A 24,555-nucleotide genomic window follows, 5' to 3' on the forward strand; every position below is an offset into this window, starting at 1 on the left:
ATGTCAATGAATAATTCTTCAAATGTATTCTTGGATCCAAATGCAAATCGGTTTCAAGTTAACATAATTAATGAAAGCCATGACAACAATGAAACATCCCAAGAGGATGTGGGCTCTGACCCACCAAATTACGAAGAAACATCTTTTACTGATGAAGCACATAACAGACTGAAAATCAGCTACAAGCCAGGAAAAAGAGAATTATATGACAATTTCCTTCAAAGTGGGGAGAAAACAGAAGCTAGTTTACATCCCTATGATACTCACAGTAAGATGTATTATCTACAAACTTTTGGGCATAACACCATGGACCCAGTTCCTAAAATTGATTATTATAGAAACACCGGCAGCGTCAGTGGGAACAAGCTCAACAGACCAAGCCTATTAGAAATTCATGAACAACTGGCAAAGGTAAGTGAAAAGGAAAGATACAAGTTTTCTCTACTTCATTTCCACACTGTTAATTCTGCTTATTAATATGAGAAAGTCCTTAAATTCAGACCTTGCTTAAGAGAAAAAGTACAGCTAACCACTTACCGTATTTCCTTTGCTAGCTGCAGTACGTTTTCTGCCCTGAACTGTCCTTAAGCAAAGATTATTATTAAAAGCTAATAGGAATGTACTTGATCAGCACAGAAATATGGCTTAATCTTGTCTGAAAGTATAAAACTACTAAATTTCTATTTCACTTACAGTTAGGAGAGCAGATGATTAATATCAATTCATAATTTAACCAAATTACGCAATTCATAYTTTTTTCTAAATTTGAATCTAACATCAATTCTTAACTAATTTTCAGAGATTCCTCTGTTGTATTCATTGAAATATATATCCACAGCTATTAAAAAAGTGTTATAATACRTAATAGATGCAATTTCAACTAGTCAGAATTCCAGAGTATTACCTGTTTATTGCAGTAACAAAAGCATTAAAAGAGCAAGAAAGAATCCAGAACAAGGGGGTTTAGGTAGAAAATATTTGCCCTGAAGAAGAACAGTAGACAACAATTTTCAGGTACTGATTCAGTGGATGGATTTAGTCCTCCCTGCTCRTTATACCAATGATTTTGGAGAGAATCTGAAGAGCCGTTTGAATAGCTACATATAAAGCATTTATTGAGGAATAATTTGGTCAAACTCCTTTTAATCCATCATCTAGAAGAGCTGTTCAGACTTTGCTCATATAATAGATGGGACTATATCCATGCAAAATAAATTTATAGCGAGAATGAGAATAGGATACAGTTGCCTAAACTGCCTTTGAAAGATTTCCTAGGGCTCAGTTTTTTATCTCCCTTTCTGAGGGGAATATGGATCTACTATTGGTTAACACAATGTAGTGGTTTACTACTGATTAAACRTTTTACTGTTCCCCTCAGCAGACTCTTCTTGTTTGCTCCTTTTTTTAATACAGGGGCACTTTCTAAGTGAATAATGAAATACCAAAACATACATGCCCTTTGTCATGACAATCTTCATGTCATATCTTCATCTTGACTCCAGATTTCTAAGCATCGTGTAAGTGTTCCCATTGTGCTTTAATGCTAGGCTTGGCATCTGAAGATAAATATTTAATACATATTTTAATACGTAAATTTTCAAATGTCAGAATGTAAAGCAGGCTGAAAGGAATTTCAAAAATTCAGTTCCTACACCGCTTGAGTCAAATGTGTTATCTTTTAGTAAGATGTTCCACTTTTTGCACCTAATAAGTCATAAAATGCCAATTAAACATCTAAAAAATAGTCTAAATGCTATTTCACAGCTGATGGCTGGTAATGATCACTTAGGCTGAATATGTGCCCTACGTAAGAAATCATCTAACCTTTCTTCATCTTGGCTATTCTCCACKCTTGTTACGGAGACTTAATGAGCTTATCATCTTTAGACCAAAGTGAGATGAAGGCTAAACCGTTCTGAAACAAAGAACGAACTTTTTTTTTTTAAGCCAAAAAAAAAAAAAAGATGCAGATAACTTCCAATTTTGGTAGGTTTTCAAAATGCATCCTTAGTGCACAAGTACAGCTGCTTGGTAAATAACCAATCATTTGCTAATGCAAATGACAATTTGAAATGCATTTATGGAAGGTTTAAGGCCATAATTTATGATAATGGCATGGGAGAGCACAAATTAATTCAAAGTACATAGGAAACAACTTGTTTCAAGTACAAAGTCTAAGTATTTTTTTTTGTCTTTGAAACTCTAACTACTACATATACAAATAAGCAAAAAGTCATATTATTCTAGTTGCTAATCCTCCTTAATTCTACTTTAATCATTTACTGTATTTTGAACAAACACAGCATTGTTATTTTAGGGTGAGAACTGTCGGAAGTACACAAGTAACTCAGGASCTTAAAGTCACAGACCTTCAAAAGATCTTACGCTACCATTTAACTTGGACCAAAAATTCAAAAAGGGAATATGCACCAAGTGTAACTTAAGGGGAATTTGGACCCTCATCTCAAAAATTCATACTACCTATTSTCCATTTGTTAGCAGAATCCAATATTTATTGCGTCAAAGGTATTCCACAACTGTGCATTGTAGTGATTAGAGCTCCTATTTATGAGCAGGGTGTCTAAACATTAATACAAACACCACACACACACTCCGACCCTCTCTTCTAGACTTTGGGAGGGTACAGAATCTCACCTGGAGTTCTTTGCACTGGGCCCAGACACTACTTGGCAAGGGATAGCCTAACTATGAATAGCCTAACTATGACTCCTCCCCAAACCAGGAAGAACTTTGTTTAACAAAATTTAGAAGAAATGGTGCAGCAAGGACAATAAGTGTAACCCTTGGAACCATAGTTAATTCCTATTCAGGCCGCAAGGAACACATGGTGGAGATAARTTACTTCAAAGACTTTGGGGTAGAACAGAAGAAAATACAGATTTATGCCCAAAACTATATGTGGATTTTCCAAAATTCTCAGATATTAATTCTGGCTGTTCTCTAGGTGCAGTGTGAATAACCTGTGTGTAGGAATGGGTTCCTTATGATAGAATASAGGCACTCACTATCTTTGCCTTTGGCATAATATTACATCACTACCATGTCAATACTTAATCCTATATGCTATAATTATATTAGAGCTGGCTAAACCATAGGAATGATTATCCATTTAATGCATTATTTACCACATTTTCCCAGTATTTCTCTGACTGCTCTCAAGAATGTTACACATTTGCTGCTACAATTATGTTTGCACTTTATCCAATAGAAAATAGCAGAGTTCTTCACATAACTCATTTGCCATGGAGCATTCAGCTAGGTTTGTTTTTGCTAGTCAGAAATCATCTCTGCTTCTACACTTATTTACTATTACTTACATACTGTTGCAGCAGCATGAAGAGGCCATGGAGATCCTCAATAGGTTAGCTGCTCTTCTAACGTATCAACACAACATGTATGTTGTATATAGYTTACACTAAAACAATTTAGCATCAGATAAGGATATATTTCCCCAGCTTAAGTTATTCTTTCATGTTTTCTTGCAGTTAGCAAGGCCACCTGCTGATACCTGCTGTGAGCACAATATTACACTCTAGTCCAGAGACAATAATGTTTGTTTTCTGTGTGATCCTTCAGAACATAGCCGTGAACACCAGCTCAGTTGAGAGAGTGGTTAATGGAGAGGGCGCTCCTGGAGATGACACAGCAGCCAGCAAGGAAGAAGAAAACAAAACAGGATTTGTCAAGTTCGGATGGGTGAAGGGTGTGCTGGTGAGAAARTTATCTGCATTTAAAAGAAACTAAACTAAAATAAAAATTAAGAATAGTTTTGTAATACTAAGGTCTTTTAAGACGCAAGAGAGGAAAGAAGACTTAAGGGATGTTTGGGGAGCTTTTTAAAAGAGCCTGCAATGCACATTATCATCGTTCTGACTTTTAATGCTGTTTTCARTGTTATACTAATACAGTATTGTTTATTTAAAACTTAGGTAAGATGCATGCTCAATATCTGGGGCGTGATGCTTTTTATTCGACTTTCCTGGATCATAGGCCAAGCAGGAATTGGTATGTGTCTTTCTTAATATAATTTTCAACAGTGAAAGGGATGAAGAGGATAAACTATACATGACCACGATTAATATATAATCTGAGATGCACACTTGCATGTTGAACTAAATTATGTTTTTCAAATGTTTGCCAGGGTAAAAGATGTTAATCCTCCAAACTCCTGGAATTTTCCAGACTCCCAGCCAAATTACTGCTTAGAGACATAGATCTGTTAACTATGCATATAATCATCACATTTGAATATTTCTAAGCTTTGGTGAAATTTGTATGTAGATTCTGTAACAGATGTAAACTTTGTGATTCGGGCCAATTTCTAATACGGGTGTACAGAGTTAACCTTTAAGAGTTCACACTTTGCTTATCTGTGAATTCCAAACCCTGCAATCTACATATTGAAAACAATGCTTCTTCACACTTCTCTGCAAAAATGAAAACAGAACTGGAGGGAGGTCTCATCTCATCAGGCCTTTGTTATTTTTAACTAGAGTCCAGCACTAGCTACTAGCACACTATGAAACATCAAGTTATTAAAACCCTGTTACAGCTTTCACATAAACTAAGTACCTACATAGCACTGTATCTTTGCTCTTTCACTGTGACTATTAATTAATCCGGCTCTCAAYGAAATCAGTGTAAAAACTCAAGCCACCCTGGCAGCTGGACTGGGCCCCAAGGGCACTGCCTGGCCTGTTGTTGAGTGCTCAGTGAAAACAGTGAGAGTGGAAAGKGCTCACAACACTGCAAGACAGAAACACTACTAGAAGTAACACATAGGACTTCAACAGTTGTTGTGGTGCAACTATGCTTTGGGGGAAACAGAAATTTAACACATGGCGACAATGTCACCCTGTATTACACATTTGTAAATGCCTAGAATGAGAGGGCCCTGATCTTTCACTGACACCTGGACATGTTAGCGTCATCTTCCCATAAAATGAGGTGCCTCTGCACCTCAACACACCTGACAGTGGATAAAACTCAGTGCTCAGAATTGGAGTGAATACAAGTATCATTCATTTCCTTGTTACTGGCTGGAAAGAAACACTGAATGGAAATATCTCCAAAATGYTTTTGTGCTTTAAGTCTCATTTCCAGCAAAATGTGGCAACTTCATAGAAGTTTTGTTTGGGTGAGACTAGGCCTTAAGAAAGAAAAAAAGAAAGAAAAAGAAAATGCTCATTAACAAAAAAATCCACCCATAAACTTAGAGACAGAGGTGGAAAAAACGGAAAAGTTCCTGAACTAAACGGAAGAACTTTGCCTGCTTTTGCAGTGCTCCGTGCACRGCTTTAGCGCTGTGCCTGACAAAGGGGTACTTGCTGATTTTATGATGCATACCAAATGAGAACATACAGCCCAGGGCACACATAAGTATATGCCTTGCCATGAAAATTCTGCATCTTAATATTGCCAAGACTTTGCTCTGGGGTTTCATGCAAAATTAGTTTTTAAGGGCAGTTTAGTAACTTATTGAGATCATCAAGAAGTATTACTTTGTTTTGAGGTGTGAGAACAGCCATAGGCAAAAGTAATTCATTTTAGCACAACTTACTTAGCAGCCATATGCCTGGGCTTCAATCTAAACTTTAATCAGATTCTAACATTAATTTGCACTAACATCAGTTACAGCCATTCTGCTTTCACATTTAATTCTACCATTTTAATTCATTGATAAACAGACCCTCCTTTCTTAGGGTTTATTGCTCTGCTGCTGGCTTTTTAAAATTGCATGTCTTATGTAAGCAGGTTAGTTTTACTTCTGAAATGAGAAATCAAATTCAGTTTGAATAATCTCTAAATGTGTTTTCTGAATGTCTTGCAAGCAAGCAATGAGCTTTTTGTCCCTAGTCAAGCTGCTTAAGGAAAACACTAATGGAAGCTCATCATTACCAAGGCTTGGAGATTTCACTGGGTACTGCTACTAACATGGAAATAAAATCAGTCAGTTAAACCACCATCTGGGCACCATTTATATTCCCATCATTAGAAGGCCAAAGAGAGAAAACCCAGTTATTTCCATTTCCTGATAGGCTGTCTTGGGTACAAGCTATTAAAGGGGAAAAATAACATTCCAACAAAGTCCTCTATTCATCATCAGCTGCAAAAATAAGGGACAGTCTGCCCCTGACAAAGTTTCAGGTCCAAAACCAGTCTGGTATATCCCCTCAACATTTGGGGATTTTCCAAAGCCTGTAGATGTACCTCTATCTAGAATGCTTGCCCAAAGCAGGGGAAAAAAACAAGTTTTTGCTAACTGAAAACCTGGACCCAAATATTACAATTATGTTACATTACAATAATGTTTCATTTGGGTTGCTTCATTTATTCACTTTTCTTATTGAACATTATCATCTTTTTAATAATAACAATAAAGCTTTTCCAAGCATTAGCAAAATATCTGACCCTATTTAGCACATGCACTTTGACAAAGTGAATCATCAAATATAATAGAAAATCCACAGGAAAAGTGCTCTTCAAAAGGTACACATATTTGCCCAATTATTTCAAAACCACTTCAAAAACAATGTGCCTGATCTACTTAATTTAAAAGTTAACAAATGATTAAAAGTCACGCTCAGCCATTTTTTGGGCACAGAATCTGCATAGAGTTTAACAAGATCTTTCTATGAGGCATGTAATGGTACCCGACCAAAAGGAACGACCTTTCTGACTTTTTATACGGAACTGCAAATGAAATAGGTGCATGACTTCCTATAATAAAAGCTCAGAAATCAATAGGATCAATGTAATTTATTAGAGGCTCCAATCACTTTAAATATCCTACACAGTGTTATATATCATTTATATCTCCTGTATTACATTGCTCTGTCTTAAAGGATTGTGATAACATGGCTATAACTTATGCAGCAAAGAACATTCATCCAGAGATTGGATGCCTCTAATCATCCAGTATGAAATGAAGTCGGGAATCTGATCTGAGAGCCAGAAGGCAGAAATAGAGCAGATAAATAATATATTTGTAGTACCCCTAGCCAGTTGTCAGTTGTAGGATCTAAGTTTCAATTTGGATGAGCCCTGATCAATAAATATTGCTACAGGCAATATATAATCTTCTGTTTCATATTGAAGACCTACTTACCTTATGAGAACAAAAGAGCTATTGGAGTGAAAAACACTGAACTGAGTAAGTAAGTTCAGATAAAGCTATGAACTGATTCAATGTTTGGCATCAAAGTGCAACTGTCATACTGTGTGCTTTTTTTTTTTTATTCCCTTCTCATAGCCATAAAAGGAAATAGAAACAATAAAGCTGAGAGAAAATACCATATTTTTTCTTCATTTGACTTGAAACAAGAAAGTATTCGGGAACTGCAGAGCCAAACAATGGCCAAAATTCCAGTTCAGAAGGTCTGAGTTGAACACGAAGAGAAAGACGTTTCACTGGGAGGGTAGTGTAGCACTGGAACAGGTTATTAACCACAGAGGCTATGGCAGCTCTCACTATAGAGGTTTTCAAGATTTAAGTAGCTAAATCTACCCCTGAGTTGATCTAGTGCTGGTGACAGTCAAGTGGGAGGTTGAGCCACAGTCCCTCAGAAGTCATTTTCAACTAATATTTCTGACTGCCTTACAAGAAAACACACAGTCCTACATTTCTAGCACAGTTTCACAGAGTTAAAAGAAGCCTGACTATCTGACCAAAGATTACAAGTTTCAGAGTCTCATATAAACAGAAATGCAGTTCACCTAGCAATATTGATCTTCAGATGCTTGATTACTTACATTTAATTATACAGTTTTGTGRTATCACCTAAAAAGAGACAATTTCCTAAGATTATGCATTACAGGTCACTTGTTGAAGTAAACTGTATCTGAAAAGCAAAATTTCTATTTTGGAATATTTGTCCCATGTTAGAGTGAAACTGCTTTTTACAGGGAAAGAGGGAGAGGAGGAGGGAGCAGGTGAGAAGGCTGCAGTCAACAGCCTGGCAAGTAAGGACATAAGAAGACTCACATCAAGTCTCGTCTTTCTACCTGATAGGGTAAAGTCTTTGTCCTAATGCACCATGAAACTATGTAGTCAGTCTTTCACTTTCCAATTCAATACTTAGTCAACTGAGGAAAGATAAAAGCATCTTACAAACAAGAGATTTGGTTAATATGGTCAATCTCTTTTCTCTTAAACAGCCAGGATGTACGGCTAAGGTAGGCATAAGTATCCATGAGAAGCAACACTTGTTTGCTCATTTCATTCAGCTAATGGAAAGCCTTTGAAAAACATAACAGAGCTTCTGGCTAGGCTACTTCTATCAGGAAACAGCACTGCTTGAAGACTGATGAAAATAACTTACTACTGTGACATGAACTCATTGGAAACATTCTGCAAACTGCAAGTGGTCAACAAACCATCTTTCAGTTTACAGTTCTGATTCTGGCTTGAACATTTAATTTAGAGAGAATGATTTGTAGGAATAATGGAACATAAGTAAAATATTTTATCTTCTTATTACTGACAGGTCTTGGAGTAATCATAATTCTTCTCGCCACGATGGTAACCTCAATTACTGGGTTGTCAACTTCTGCAATAGCAACTAATGGGTTTGTCCGCGGAGGTAAAATCTTTAGGGATACTAATGCTTTCAAGTCCCAAAAGATTTTTATATACTATTTTCATATAAGGCAACCCAGAGCTCTTGATCTCTAAAACAGCAAGAAGGACGATAAACCAAATGGTACATCTAAAGGAACTAGAAGGTAACAATTCTAGCCAACCCTAATCAAAATTTACAGCCTACTTGAATTGTCACTTTTAATAACTCCCAGATTTCAGCTCAGTCTGTAAAGTACATTTCAGGTGTTCCTGCCTAATGCTGATTGAGGAACAGCTTCTGGCTTTTCACAGAGTTCTTCTGCTCTTACCTTTCAGCAGGTCATTCTTATTCAGAGCATTTCAGGTTGGATGTCCTTGGACAAACTGAACATGAGGCATCTCTTCCTCTTATTTCAAAGACAGGCGACATCCACTGATACACATCAAATACCGTCCTGTATAACCCTCTTTAAAATCTTTTACATTTCAGCTACTYCTTGGAAGATGAGTAAATATTTTTGCTAGAAAACCGAAGCACGTGTCAGGTATTTTATGAAGAAAAACTTTAGTGCATTTCAGAGCCTTGAAAGTGTAACTGGTCTATTCTAGCCTCTGTGGAAAACAGCAAGTTCTTACTACATCATTTAAGCAGAGCAGGTATTTGAATACACTTGAATACACTTTCTTTTTCGGATCTTTCAGGTCTCGGAGTCGTAGTTATTGGTCTGAGTGTAGTAGTAACAACATTAACAGGTATCTCCATGTCTGCCATTTGCACTAATGGAGTAGTAAGAGGAGGTAAGTGAGCATGAGTTCACAAAAAGTACAAAAATCTGCAGAGCTGAATTAGGAAAAAAGGGGAGGAGGGAACTGGGAGATCCGTGTTATAAACAAAGCAAAAATAAATAGAAAATATTTGGGGTGATATCTCTCACTGGGTCCACTACAAATTTAAATGTATATTATCTTAAATGCTTCCTGACAATAAGTATTTCACCYCAGTGAGAAAGGATGAAATAATAATTGACAAAGTAATATGCTCCATTTATGGTGACATGCAAAACATGATTAAAGATTCATTGTATCACTCTGTGGAAGCTTTAATGATATATAGTACCTCTTTATATCATAGAACRTGATTTTTCATGCTAACTTTGGGATGGATCCAAATAAGGTAGAGCCTGTCTAGGGGTGAGTTTTTCTCTGCTACTGTATCATGAATATTTGTTTAAAGGTCCAGTTTTGCACACTAGCATCCAGTAAAAAGACTCCTGTAACAGAAAGATGTTTAGAAAAGGTTCTGAAAGCAGAATCAGTGCAAATCACGTTCCTTGTTTATCAGAGTTTGCTGTATTTGTTCTTTTGCATTAATAAGAAAAATCTGGATTGTATTTATTAGGCAAAAAGCAGAGATTCCTGTRGTATTATTATGTAAGTAAAATAAGCAGCAACTGAGCATCTTAAATTGTGCTGAATCAAAATCATTTCTGTCTGCAGGTGGAGCTTACTATCTTATCTCAAGAAGTCTAGGCCCAGAGTTTGGTGGATCTATAGGACTTATCTTTGCCTTTGCAAATGCAGTGGCAGTTGCTATGTATGTAGTTGGATTTGCTGAAACAGTTGTAGAGCTTCTTAAGGTAAATGTAGATATTTGTTGTTTATGTTTAAACTGGGGATTATTTTTGTTTCTGTTTAAATGATGATATTTTTTAGCTGAGGCTTAAGGGACATCTTTAGCAGGGAAGTAGGCCTTTCTAAACATGCCATAGAGTGCTTCTCCATTTTTACCTCATGGCAATTTTTCAAATATTTCAACAACAGCCTCAAAATTATAAAAGGAAATAAATCCCTATTTAGTCAGCCAAACAACCCCAGCCACAAAGGGCTAACATGAAATACAAACAGTTGGGCTCATATGCCGCTAAAACTGAGTAATTTTTGACAACTCACTCCTTTCTATTTCACCTTGTTATCTGATCCCTCCAGCTTGGTCTAGAAAGACTGGTCCCAATAACATTTCTTACCCTTTTCAGGAGAGTGATACGATCATGGTAGATGAGTCCAATGACATCAGAATAATAGGAACCATAACTGTTGTATGTCTTCTTGGCATCTCTGTCGCCGGCATGGAATGGGAAGCAAAGGTAAACCTTTAAAAGAATATATAAGCAAGCACTATGTAGAACTACTTTACAAGGTTTGTGTGTGAGGAATGCTATACAGCAGGTGGGATTTTCAAAAACACTCAGCTTCAGGTTACGCTTGATCTTCTTAAAAGCAATAGCAGTTTAATCATTATATTCAATGAAATCAAAATAATTTCATGGGCCTCCTTGAACATATATTGGATACGAGGAAGTCTGTATTCTACAGACAGTTTGAGTATACTGATATTTATAATTCATTTACAGCCTTGGGTAAATGCCCCCTTTGCCTTTATTTTTCATGGAGTTTGGCAGAATAAGCAGTAGTAAAAACTAGTCTTACCACTGTACTCTCTCAAACCCAGCCTAACAAAAGGATAGCTCTGTTTACTATTAATTCCTTGATCTCTAATGATTTCTGCTATTCCTTCACCTGTACAAAAAGCTCAAAACTCTTATTCTTTTGGAGAAAGTTCTTGCAAAATGAAGGACCGGAAATACTTTGGAGAATGGGATGCAGCTGTCAAAATCAAGTCCAGAGTAGCAAACTGATTTTTATATTCTACTATGATAGAAACTTAGAACTATTTGTAAAAGAGGTCATAAAGCCAACTAGATATTATAATCCTGAAGTGACAAACCACTGCAACTAAACATTATATAACAATATAAAATGTCTCATACTTTAAGCATTAGTTGTTTCATTTCCTTTTTTCCTGCAAAGGAAACTAACATAAACAGTAACTATGTATTTTGTAAATCGTCTTAGTAAAAACTATTTGCTGTTGTCATGAGCTGATGGCAGTACGTCTTTTCAGCTATCTTGATTTCTGCTGTTTTCTAGAACTGTAGAAGTTTGTCATCTGTCTTAAGGAGTAAGGAAAACATACGAATCACTATATAACCATCTCCACAATCACTGTAAAATAAAACAATCAGTAAAATCCTTCTGTTTCTATTAACAGGCTCAAGTTATACTTCTAATTGTTCTCCTTGTTGCCATTGCAAACTTCTTTATTGGGACAGTCATTCCTACCAACAATGAAAAGAAGGCAAGAGGCTTTTTTAATTACCAAGGCAAGTACTGCTGTCTATCACAGAGTAATAAGCTTACATACTTCTTGACCTTATACTGAGTTGAAGATCCCACTGAAAAAGGTCGCAAGATCAGGATCTTCTGCTCAAGTTTAAATAACCATGTAAATTACAGGAACCAAAGTCTTTTTTAACATTTGTTTGAGACACTGAATTTATCTGTCTTTGAGTGTGTGTCTCCACTGCTGAAGCTGACAGCATGGATAGTGGCAGCTTGAGTCATTTACATACTGGCAGAACACAGGCAAACTTTTGCACAGAGCTATGTGTAAGTGCTATAGTGACATTCCTGTCACTTCAGGATGGATCTGTTGCTCTGATATGCAGACAAGCATACACTACAGGGGACCAGACTGAGGAAATCAAATTCACTTTGCTTATGATATAAGACAGATTCAAACCCAGTCATCCAGGTGCAAAAGACTAGCTTATTTACCTCCTTCATTAAGTGTCTTTGGAATCAAATCCTGGTCATCTGTTCCATTTTCATCTATATTTTCAGCATCAATATTTGCAGAAAACTTTGGACCAGAATTCAGAGATGGTGAAGGATTTTTCTCGGTGTTTGCCATTTTCTTCCCAGCTGCCACTGGCATTCTCGCAGGAGCGAATATCTCAGGAGATCTGGAAGTATGTATTTCTTTAATTTTGTAATACTAGCTACAGGATGAGAAAGAACAAGAAAACAAATTATGAATCAACGCTGTATTCAATATTAAATCATGGCTGATTTTGGAATGCAAAACTCAATTTTAAGTACCTGCTTTATTACTAAAAAAGATCAGTTGACATTTTCTCTCTTAATGCATTATGACTATTTAYACAAATTTCTGCATTCAGATTTGGGTTGCCGTATCATTTAAAAGGATGTTTCAGTAGCCTACACTAATATATTAATGGTCCATTAGCAGGCTGTAATTTAGAGAAATCACCTGTTTAACTCCTGATGCTCTTTTGCTAAATCTCCTGTATCATCCCCCAAAGGATACTTCTGAAACTCAGGTTTGTACTCACAAAAGAGTTTATGGAAGAATCAGTGGAAACCAGCTTTTTTCTGCGCAGGGTCATAGCAAGGGCAGAGTAAACAGAGCATTTAATGAAAGCAAATACGTTCCAATACCCTGTCACTGCTGCTGCTGCTGCTCAAAGGAAAAGCTGCAGGTTTGCAGCTGTAACAAAAGAAGAGTCTGAGGAGAAAGAAAGGGGTTCCCAAATGTCTGGCTGTTGCCATGGTGTCAAGTGCCCATCCTGCAGTATAGCAGTTTCATGACATATTTCCAGTACCTAAACAAACCAGTAAATTATAGACAAGAGTTTAGTTTAGAATCTAGTACTAAAAACCAAATACGCTACCAAAAAGAAGTGGCTCACACTGACATCCCTAGTCGGTYAAATGAAGTTATCTGGCTTTATCATACAGGCTCATTGTATAGAAATATATCTTAAGAATTTAACTAAAGATCTTATATTTTCATACTGGCATAGTAGTCACCAGTTTATCAGGATCCTGCCAGCTCTAACAGCCAGTTTCATCTCCCTTCCTCACTCTTAGTTGTATGACTTGTCTCTTTTGTTTTCAGAGGACTGCTTTTGAATTCAAGCACAGAGAAAAACTGGAGAAACTGGGCCACTAATAGAATTTATGCTAGATTCCATTTTTAATTAAAAAAAGAAAAATCRTTGTTCTTACACCCACTGAGATTGAATCACTCACATGACCTCTATACTTTTATCAAACAGAAAAAAATTTCTTTTGCCATATACACAGGGGGTCTACACAAATGGCAAGCTCCCACAGCACCACTGCTTCTTTCATAAGCTATTTGAAAGAGTCTGAGCAGATCAAGGGAACCCATTCTCCCATTGGCCCTCTACAGTTGTTTTGCTGTGCCAGTAAGTAACCTTATGGCCARCTCCTCTAGGCTGCAGATTCCCCATTGACCATGCTCAGGTGTGTTAGAGAGGTTTAATGGAATWAATCAGTCTCTCTAGAAAAATAAACCACAAGCTCAGAAGTATTAAAAAGGTGTAAAATAGACAAACCAAAATTTCTTTCAAATTTGTGGCAAACAGCTATGTATTTGTTTCTGTAACTGCTGTACTCCTGCAGTAGTGGCCTACTCCAAAGCTCACTGACACTAAGAACTAGTCTTACCAATGACTTTAGCAGGTTTTGGAGCAGGACATAAAATGGTAGCAACACATTAGATAAGTGTTTAGTTATTAATATAATTTTAAAATGGTAAAACTGCAAGAAGCTTTAACCTTATAAATTAAGGGTACAGTGTTTAACATTGCACCATAAGGCTCTATGAGAACAGCAACTGAAGACAYGCACACCAGAACTGTATAAACGAAAGTTACCATGATCTGAGGTCAAAAGGTCTTTGCAGCTGAAGTGACTTTGCAAGTATTTTTCAGCTCAATAAATCTTTATCTCATTTAAAAATGATATTAACTATTAACGCAGTTAAGTCGTTCATCCACGCTTCACATGACTCTTCAAATAYGTATTTTGTTTTTTCTTCCATGAAATAAGCACAGTAGTTATAAAAGTAAAGAAGTTTTAAAAGTAAAGTTGTTTATTCCATATATCTTTGACTAAAAAACTTTCACTAAATCAATTTAAGAAGAAAATTCATAAAAATTACTTTCTTGCCTAAACAAACATGCACTAAGTTGATATTAAAATTCCCTTTAAAATTAAAATGCATAACGCAGCTATTTGAACTCTCTTACCTACAGTTCCACGAATGATACTGATATTGTGTTAAGCCAGTCTAAGAATCCATAACACAGCCTTACTGAAATATCTAAATTAAAAGTCAAAACAGTGAAAGGGAGCAGCTTAAAGTTAAGATACAGCTAACAATTACTAGTTGCTAATCACAAGAGTGTTGTGTTCTGTTTAGGGTGATTATTTGCAGCTATCTCACTCATTAACACAGAATGATCTAGTCTTGTCATCCACAGGAGCGTGATGGCTTAGCCTCATAAACTGCATTAATGTAGAAATGCTTTACAGAGGATTGGCTTATACCGAAGCCCTGGTCTTTATGAAGACACAGAAGAATTAGTGTTGAGCTAATAGGAAAGCATTAGCTGTAATCTTAGGTCTTAAAGCTGCTGCCTGCACAACTATTAGCTGCTGCTGAGGAACAGGCAGCATGTTGAATGGGAAAGTCCCATGGCCTGGAAGTGATGAGCAGGCAACCATCTGGACCCACTCTACTGAAACAAGCAACGAGATGGTTATTTCAGTAAATGCTTATGCGTTAAATCAYTGAGACTTTAAAATAAAGCCCACTGCAAGGTAAAGAGAACTTGGTGCTCACAAAAATGCCCAGTTCAGGACCCTCATACTGCTACAATACATGAGCTCTGGACCTGCAGAACATCTTTTGCTGTGTCCAGGATAGGAGCATTGCACCACAGAACTGCCTCAGTCCCATCTACGTGCTGGAAACAGGAGATACTGGTGCAGATCTGAGTAATAAAAATCTACTCTCTAAAGATATCTTCCTATCACAGTGTAGCAGCACTCACTGGTATGCAAATGCAAGCAGAGTGCAGCTTGGGAACTCACAGTGGTTTTCGTTCACTGCTTTGCTTTAAGGATCCACAAAGTGCGATACCCAAAGGAACAATGCTGGCCATTCTGATTACAACTATTACTTACATAGGAGTTGCAATATGTGCAGGTAAGTAGTGAACATGTTTCATGTCATAATACAGTAAAAATGTTTTAAAGGCTGGTACACAGATGAATGATTAAACTCATCACTTTTTCACCCTGTGGATTTACTAAATAGTGAGATAGTTGTCTTAAATTTATTGTGTTTTTTAAAAAGGAAAAAAGATAAACAGATCAGCAGGGGAAAAAAGTGTCTATTTGCAATTTTCCCTGTTTGAGCCTACATACGAATAGAAGAAAGGTTTTTGTCACACCACCTTGTATGGTTACCTTTGCATTTGATTCAGTGACAAAGACGACTAGCTTGCAGTATCCATGAGCAGAGTAAATATTAAAGGAACCTCAGATCAATTCGCTTTTAATTCTTGACTCACATTGAAATTTCAGACAGCTTCTACTTCCTCTTCACTAGTCTTAYGGAGCACTTGTGAGTGATGGAGTAACACACATATAGAGTATGTCATATGTCAAAGACAGAAGTCAATTACCTCTGGAAGAATGTGCACTAGGTTACAAGTTGCTCTACAATATTAGGATGTGAGGTAACATAATGGACACAACCATAAAAAGACTGGTGCTGAAGCCATATCTCTGTTGGAAGAACATGCGATTAAATTCTCATTACAAGAGTACAATAAATCTCTGTCCAAGAAACAAAGATTTTTTTTCCATATTAATATTACAAGAAATAGTGCTGCAAATGGCACTCTACCTTATGAGCAAACACCTCAACACACTATGTCCTCAGGGTACTCCCTTTATAGGGAATGAATCTCAAGCCTTCTTGACTTCCGTGGTCTCTGTACTTCATGCAAAAGGCAGACTGCTCAAGTCAAATTCCAGCTCAGGTTATTGCATTATTTGGATCTAAATTTCCCCTGCAGTTTCTGTTGAAATAGTCATTCTTCACTTCCTTTTCTAAACCTATGTTAATGTCTTGTCCTGTTCTCATGAGCAATAGCTATATTTCAGCCTCAGAGCTGGCTGCTTTTCAGTGCAGTAACTTTTTCTTCTGTTTGCATATTGGTTTGCTAAGCAGATAATGATTACTTTGGGATTCTCAATAATAATGTTTTTGACACATTTGAAAACACCATATAAACTTACATTTTGGCCACTAAAGATGTTGAGATCAGCACTTTGCAAGTTAACTCCATATGTTTCTTCTCATTTCTGGTGACAAACCAAAAAACCAGCATAAGTATTATTAATAAAACAGAAAGACTAGCATCAGTTTCTCCTGTTGAAAGTTTTTCTTTCTTTGTTGCTATCAGTAAGGCTATGCAAATTTCACTAGCAAGGATCTACATCTCTAAAGTAACCGTGTTTCCTTGTTTTTATATATATAATATATATATATATATATATGTGTATATATATATATATATATAAAAAAATAAAAGCCAACCTGAGATCTCACTGAGAACACATTTTTGAATGCTGGCACTTGTAAAAGTGGTCACAGGTGGACAATACACCACTGAGTCAGTCAGTTAATTTTCAGTTGATTTCCAAAGTGTCTAGTTTCCTACTTTCATAGATGTGCTAGTCCCCATTAGTCAGCTAGTTGATTATTTTAAGCGTAGCAGAAATAGATGTTTTCTTAGAGAAACTAAGATACTATACGGGGAAGTAATCTCCATCTAATATGAAGCATTTCTCTTTGGGATGAAACTAAGGCTGCAATTGTAGCAAATGTCGATGTATAAAGATTCTAAGTACGGTAAGAACATTCTCCTGGTGTCACAAGGAATAAAAATGGTAATACATTGTTGTTTCCACAGCTTCCTGTGTTGTACGAGATGCTACTGGGAACATCAACGACACAGTTGTACCTGGAATGAGCTGTAATGGATCATCTGCCTGCACCCTAGGCTATGATTTTTCCAGATGCAGAAATCAGCCATGTGATTATGGGCTGATGAATAATTTCCAGGTTTTATGCGATAACATGTATAATCATAAGCAATGCAYGAATGCATAAATCTAAACAAGCAAAAATATTGTTTGCTGACAACTAACTACAACAGRATGTCCACTGTTATCTAGAAGAGTCAAAAACTATAGCAATAATCAAAGGGAAAAGTCCCCTGCATTCCACATTACTTTCATACCGCTGATCGGTAACCCTCCCTGCCTTCTATTAAGGTCTTTACTTCCTCTTTCAACAAGTATCATGCAGCAGCATACGCTGCAGCAACTTCAAATTCATAATGTAGACTTAACAGAGGAACTCCGGCCATATATGCAACTCATCTGGCTGTTCCTTACGCAAGGATGTGATTTTACCTTAAGGGTACTGCAGTCGCTCTTAAGGGTTTGTGCCATAGTACCAAAAGCAGAGTAATTCTCCTTGAAAAAAGTATCCAAGAATAGTCAACTTAAAATCAAGCAAAAAAGTGAGGAGGTCTTTCTCTTAGGCCAGAGAGAGACTATCTACCACTTCTATTCTTCAGCATAAAGCTTAGGCAAAGCATCAAAGTATAGTCATCTTTCACAGCCTYGTGACCAGAGCTCCCAGGTGTCTTTTCAGTTCCTCTGCTTCAGAGCCTGTTAGAGGAGCTCACCATCTACCTGCAATTTCTTTTTAACTAGCCAATTGGAGCTTTCAATATCTCCTGCTTCCCCCGCCCCCCCAGCTGACTCTTTTGAATGACACGGCTGGCTCAAGGCCTTTTAACGATAAGCTGCCCCTGCCACAGACTTCTTTTCTATCCTTTCTTGATGTCTGCCATCCTCGCTCCCACCTCAGTCATGCTGTCCAGACCCAGGGCAACTCTTAAAATCAATGACCTCATGAAGGCTGTCAATACAGTTTCATTTGTAACATTTATCCTTGACAAACTAAAGTCAGAAAAAAAAATACATCTTCAGTTGATAAATCTCCAGGATTAACTGGGCTCGCTCCTGGAGTACTTCTTGCATACCAATCATCTGACAACTACATCCATCCACTTCATCTTTTAACTTCCTTATCTGGTGCTTCCTAACKTACCAGTGCTTTCTTTTCAGTGGCCGCACAGGCCTGATTTTACTGTTCATGGCACTGCTGTTGTGCCAGCACAATCAGACATTCTCAATCTTTTTCAGACATATTAATAACAACAATAAAAAAGAGGTGCCTCCAACCACATTTAGCTATTTTCTCTTATTGTTACAAGTTGAATACTTATTTGTCTCAGCTATATACACACATAAAAATTTGGCAAGGCATCAGTTGCTTCCCACTAAAGCAGGAATACTATTATTTCCCTACCTCACAGTTGGCTTGTGGACAACTGAAMTTAGGACTGTGAAAAGCTAAGACACTACAGTAACAAGAGACTTAAACGAGTCTGTAATCAAAAAGTGTATCCAAGTGCAAGTCTACTACTCATTTTTCCTTCTTCTTTCTAAAGGTGATGAGCATGGTGTCTGGCTTTGGTCCTCTCATCACAGCAGGCATCTTTTCTGCTACCCTCTCATCAGCTCTGGCATCTCTCGTCAGTGCACCCAAAGTTTTCCAGGTAAAATGAGAATCTTAATTTCCTTATATTTTACTTCAAAGACATGTAATTTGGTTGAACTCCATGTGCCAAATGTGACATGTATTCAAACAGCACTTGCATATATGGGATGAAGAGGTAGGGAAAGCAGTACATAGAATATTTCTTTGCAGATACAGGCAGGTCTTATCAGCCTTATACAGAACTAAACACTTACGATCATAATGTGCCTTTGCTCAGAGCTCAGCTCTGCTGCAGGAGCAGGGGATATTTGTGTGTGCTTGTCATAGACAGCCTGAAGGTTTCTCTTAAAACCACTTGGGTCTCCTTACAGAAAGGTGGCCTGCAAGCCCAAGAACGTCAGGAGTATGCAGGCACCCTCATGAGTAAGGAGCCCATCACATTCATGCACTGGCAGATGTGCTCAAAGAGCTCTAGGCCACAGCAGTGGGACAAAGAGCATAGGACAGAAAGATAACTYGTACAATTTATACAAGCTACTGATTTGTGCTTCAGTTTCCTCCAATTTAGATTCTTCTTAAAGTATTTTAAGCCCTGAATTAAATGCCTGTGGTTTTGCTTTGCTGCCTACTCTAAGAATATAGTAGGATATTAGCTATCAATTAGCTATTGGAATGCTTACATATTGTAGCAGTAGACATGCTTGAAGTATACTAAGATTTAATTTTTGTTTAGCAAAAGCTTAGCATGCTGCCACTCATGGATAGTGAACTTCGGATGCAAAAAGCACTGGTTAACAAGATTAAATTCTGATTTGTCTACCAGGCTCTATGCAAGGATAATGTCTACAAAGCGCTCTACTTCTTTGCCAAGGGATATGGGAAAAACAATGAGCCCATCAGAGGATATGTTCTCACTTTCGTGATTGCTATGGCATTCATTTTGATTGGTTAGTATATAACTTATACACCTGCTATAATCTAAACTTCTTAAATTACATAATCTTGTATGTTTATACAATTCTTCGCTTATGGTAAGAAAAATCTCCATTCAGGTCAACTACGGTATGAGTCTGAGCCCAAGTACGCTCAAAGTCTTGGCAGCAATTCCGTTATTTCCAAAGAAAGCAAAGCAAAGCAAGGAGGGAAAAAAAAAAAAAAGAAAAGAAAAAAGAGAGTGTGTGTGTGTGAGAGAGAGAGAGAGAGAGAGAGCGAGCCCCTAGTAACGTCTTAATGCTGTGATAGCCTGATTTTCAAAGATGCTAAGTAGGTGCAATTGCTGTTCACTTCACTGAGATAGAGCAGTGCTTAGAACCAGATCAGTCACCTACTCTGAAAATATTTTTCCAGTTTATATGACATGTAGTTCTGATGTAATTCTGAGATAATTAGGACGCATTATCTGCCAAGCCTTTCCCACAGCCAATTCCAAAGCAATTCCCAAATTGCTAGCACTGATGGTAGAAAATCCATATTTAGTGCAGCATCACTGGCAGTAGCTTGGGACTGTCAGGATTTTTAAATTAGTTTTTCCAAGATTTCAAGTTCAAACTGTATAATACTGTAAATAAAYGAGTAGTATAGTGGAGAGAATTTGGATTGCCATTTAAAAAGCAAAAAAATGAAATTTAACAGTAAGTCTTCCAAGAAATCTGTCCTCTCAATTATACATTCAGAATTCTGAAATTTACAGTGGATTTGCATCATTAATAGCCAATCTGTAGAATCACAGTATCAAATATAACCTTGCATTTGCACATATTTGTACAAACATCTGATTTGCGTGTCTTGCAGCTGAACTCAACACCATTGCTCCCATCATCTCCAATTTCTTCCTGGCTTCATATGCTTTGATTAATTTCTCCTGCTTTCATGCATCATATGCAAAATCTCCAGGTGAGTCCGCATTTTCCAGTGATTTAAATACGGGCTTCACAGCCTGATCTCAGCAAGTTTTTGACCRTCTGTCAGAGAAAGCTACAATACCTGCAAAATATCTAAGCTATGTGATCTGAGGCTTTACTGCTCCCATTGAATATGATGACACATTTTGTTTATCTCCAAAAGATAAAAATAATGGCTCTAGTTCTTGTATTGCTTCTGCTCAGCTGTATAAGTCGAAAAAGACCTCAGTAGATCACACCGGAGCAAGAAAGCGCCTCCCTAGGGTGTTTTTTCCTCACTATCCCTCAGCACAGGCAGGTGAAAAAACAACTCTCATCTCTGGCCATATAAAGTAAGCAATGTGTGGTGGCAGAGCTATTGCGCCCCTTACACCCAAATCTGCACTGAAATTTGTAGGAAATTAATAAGAACAGTAATTGTGCTCAGAGTGATACTTTCCCCATACGTGTTCCCTGTAAGGGAACACGCAGATCAACAACAGGTCCACAAAACAATATCAGCACAGCTCTGCAAGAGCTAACAGCAGAACTGTAGGGTGGAGCGCAATGAGGCCCTGTACAAGGTAACTTGAGAGAGGTGCCCCCCTCTCTACATCCRTGCAGCAAGGGATTGTACAGGCCTACAGGCTTGTGCATCATCACAGTAGAATTATCCTCCTCATCATCATAAATGAAGGGTTGACACCCAAACACCTGAAATCAATCAGCTGAGCAACACCCTCTGGGCCAACACAAAAGGCAATTTCCTACTGCTGTGAATCAATTATTCAACCCAAGCAGCAACAAACACATTTTTGTTTTCCAATAAGAAGAAATTTGCAGTGGTCGCATAAATGCCCACATCAGCTCCTTTCCTATAGATCTGTATGGTGCCAGTTGTTCAGAGGGTGGAAGAGATGAGCACTTCTGCAAGTTACTTGCACAGCTGAGCAAATGTAGATCTTCTCTGCACTGCCTTGGAGCCRAGTAAAAATTACCTCTACAGACATTGTGTGTGCATCAGGCTCAACTCTGTCACTACTTAACATTTCAGACAAAACTGCAGCCCACTTTTTTCCTTTTCTCATTTCCTCCAGTTAATTACTGCCAGTTCACAGTGACAGATTATCGTCATTGCAAGACGGCAAATTTCTTCACAGCAGGATGTTCCCTTTCCCTCATTATAAAGATCATCCAAGATAGTATTTCTTAGCCTGTCCTTGTATCTTCAATGGTTTTACCTCTCAAAAGAGTCTGTTCTGAAGAACACCTGGCAGAGACCTGCAAACCATGGAGGCTGACTGCTTGCCTCATCATTTTAATTGCTAGCAGGGGAAGGATTCAATACTACAGCTGAAGAACAGCAGGAATAATGTCTTTTTAAAGTCAATTGCAAATGTTTTTATTTTTTATTTTTCTGCAATGAGGCCAGGCAAAGTTTAAAAGACAGCTGCACTTTAGCATATACTGTCCCCTCAACAAGTGCTTAGCTCCTGCTAACAAGTTCTACACATATGTATCAAAAGGATGTAATGGCCTATCACCTGAAGCTAAAAGAAAACTTATTTTCAATTCTGAACTAGYGAGCTCTGATTTGGCAAAAATACATATAAACAGACCGGCTATTCAAAGTTAGGCTGGACAAAACAATAGGAAAATGATCATAGCAAAAGGCTTGTAAGACCCAGTACTCCATACATATAGAAGTCTGCATTAGCCGATACTCAGAAGCCATCTGAGTCATGAGCCATGACTCATGAGCCATGTTGATACCCACAGTGCCTCAGAGTTTGCACATACCCCTCCCACCACTTTGACAGAGCCTGAAGCAAATTGCACATGGACCTGTATATGCAAAATCAGTGAACTGCTATTTGCTCAACAGATTTTCTGCTCTCCAACTTTCTCAATTCTTATTTAAACAGGCTGGAGACCTGCATTCAGCTACTATAACATGTGGCTGTCACTTTTTGGAGCCCTGTTGTGCTGCGGTGTCATGTTTGTCATCAACTGGTGGGCAGCTCTCATCACTTACGCCATTGAGCTCTTCTTATACATTTATGTAACATACAAGAAACCAGGTAAGGCCAGTAGACACTATTAGTTTGTGTATATGATACAGAGCCAACGTGGACTTTACAGTAGTGTTCCTATATCTGTTGCTTACAGAACTAGACATTCCTTCTTCTGCAATGATTTTCTCTAAAGAGAAGCCTAGAAGATCACAGAATCCCATTRAATCTCACTTTATATACAGATTAAGGCAACAGGCTGGTGTATTTTTGCCTGTTTAACAAGCACTTCAAGCAGAGTCCAGGATTTTATTTACAGCTGTTAGCACATCGGTTTGTTCTCACCACATCTTTACTACAGATTAATTTGGACTTTTACTTGGAGATCACTTGTAATGTTTTTTCACCAACACATAAAACTTTACCCGAATTTTGGCTTGCTCTTACCTGTCTCATTTAGGGTGTTCACTCAAAACAGCAACGTGCTTCCTACTGTACAAGAAAAATGCAAGCTAATTTACTTGTGAACTGATCATCCTCCAGCACCTCCCTACAATTCCTTAGTAAATCAAGAAGAGCAGGCACATTTTACTATTGAAAAGAATAGCTCAGAAGCTCAGCAAACCACAGGAGCTGTCTCTAGAAATCCCCATGAGCTGTCTTTAGAAATCTGTGCCCTAATACAATACATTMCCAATATAAGACTTTGCAGTCTGGTTATTCATACCTGGGACAAAATTAACTCAGGTCAAGACTTCACTGCTAATCATTTCAGTTACTTCTTCTGTTTGTATTTTCTTTCCACTGCAAAAAGACAGACTTCTCAGCATATGATGTCATTTTATTGCAGCTGGCTTGGGATAGCAGCATCTGTTCTAAGCTTTTAATTCTCTTCTATGTACATTATAGCACTATTGCATGTCCTCCGTATTTCTCACAAGCACCGGGATATTCAGTGGTTTTATCTCTGCTAACATTGTCAGTTGTAGGAGAATGTGCCTGTCTTTCAAAACAAAGTTGTCAGAAATGCATTTGAAGTCTGTGAGCCTTTGCTTAATATACTGCCAACATCATTACTGCAAAGCAGCAGCATAAGACCAGGTTAAATTCACAGACGACGCTGTTTGAAAGCTCTCCCCCACTCTCCAAAACAGTGACCTCTGTTCAGCACTTACTTACCAATAACTGAAGGGTTATCAAAAGCRTAACATTATTTAGAAAGGACACCTTCACAAAAGCTCTGCTCAGTTGCACTGAGTAGTTCTGTATTCTGGCATAACCAGACCTGATCTGCACTCATGTAGATCTCAAAGTAAAATGTGGAAAGCTGTTTCTTATCTGTCTCCCTCCACCAAGAACTTGTACAATAGAGAAGAAAAGATAAATGCCAAAATTGTTTTTGGAGAACRAGTTTTGATTCACGTTGTAGAACGATCAAATTCCACCATATCAACACAAGAGCTTTTTAAAATAAATCTGAGTATCTAGATTTTTATATTAGCAATTTTCATTGCTAGATTAAATCCAAAATTAAGTTATCTGAGATAACTTAGGAACCAGATCTTGTTGGACTTTTACTGTCCTGGGAATGGTAGATCTGAGTCTGCTGTAACCACAATGAACTGACCTTCTCTAGATTTAAAGGATATGCTTCTCCCTTCCAGATTTACTGTAGGATTCTTCAGAGCAAGACTGACAGGC

The 24,555-nt window shown here is 37.6% G+C and overlaps 1 protein-coding gene across 3 annotated transcripts in view; it reads left to right on the forward strand.

The window, feature by feature from the left end:
- The window catches only part of SLC12A1 (solute carrier family 12 member 1), a 47,127-nt gene continuing 22,572 nt past the window's right edge, over window positions 1-24,555 (forward strand). The window contains exons 1-15 of one of the 3 annotated variants that reach the window (XM_085303414.1): window positions 1-411; window positions 3,598-3,732; window positions 3,951-4,026; window positions 8,508-8,603; window positions 9,284-9,379; window positions 10,079-10,218; window positions 10,615-10,725; window positions 11,691-11,802; window positions 12,323-12,450; window positions 15,437-15,521; window positions 17,299-17,450; window positions 18,913-19,020; window positions 19,786-19,909; window positions 20,754-20,855; window positions 22,768-22,923. In XM_085303414.1, the coding sequence (XP_085159540.1) occupies window positions 1-411; window positions 3,598-3,732; window positions 3,951-4,026; window positions 8,508-8,603; window positions 9,284-9,379; window positions 10,079-10,218; window positions 10,615-10,725; window positions 11,691-11,802; window positions 12,323-12,450; window positions 15,437-15,521; window positions 17,299-17,450; window positions 18,913-19,020; window positions 19,786-19,909; window positions 20,754-20,855; window positions 22,768-22,923 (2,032 nt within the window). The remainder of the gene's footprint in view (window positions 412-3,597; window positions 3,733-3,950; window positions 4,027-8,507; window positions 8,604-9,283; window positions 9,380-10,078; window positions 10,219-10,614; window positions 10,726-11,690; window positions 11,803-12,322; window positions 12,451-15,436; window positions 15,522-17,298; window positions 17,451-18,912; window positions 19,021-19,785; window positions 19,910-20,753; window positions 20,856-22,767; window positions 22,924-24,555) is intronic. The other 2 variants (XM_085303415.1, XM_085303416.1) reach the window with 2 other exon arrangements.

The sequence above is a fragment of the Rhea americana genome, unplaced genomic scaffold (genome assembly GCF_003343005.1).
Source record: "Rhea americana isolate MKP2758 unplaced genomic scaffold, rheAme1 scaffold_2, whole genome shotgun sequence".
Classification (NCBI taxonomy): Eukaryota; Metazoa; Chordata; class Aves; order Rheiformes; family Rheidae; genus Rhea; species Rhea americana.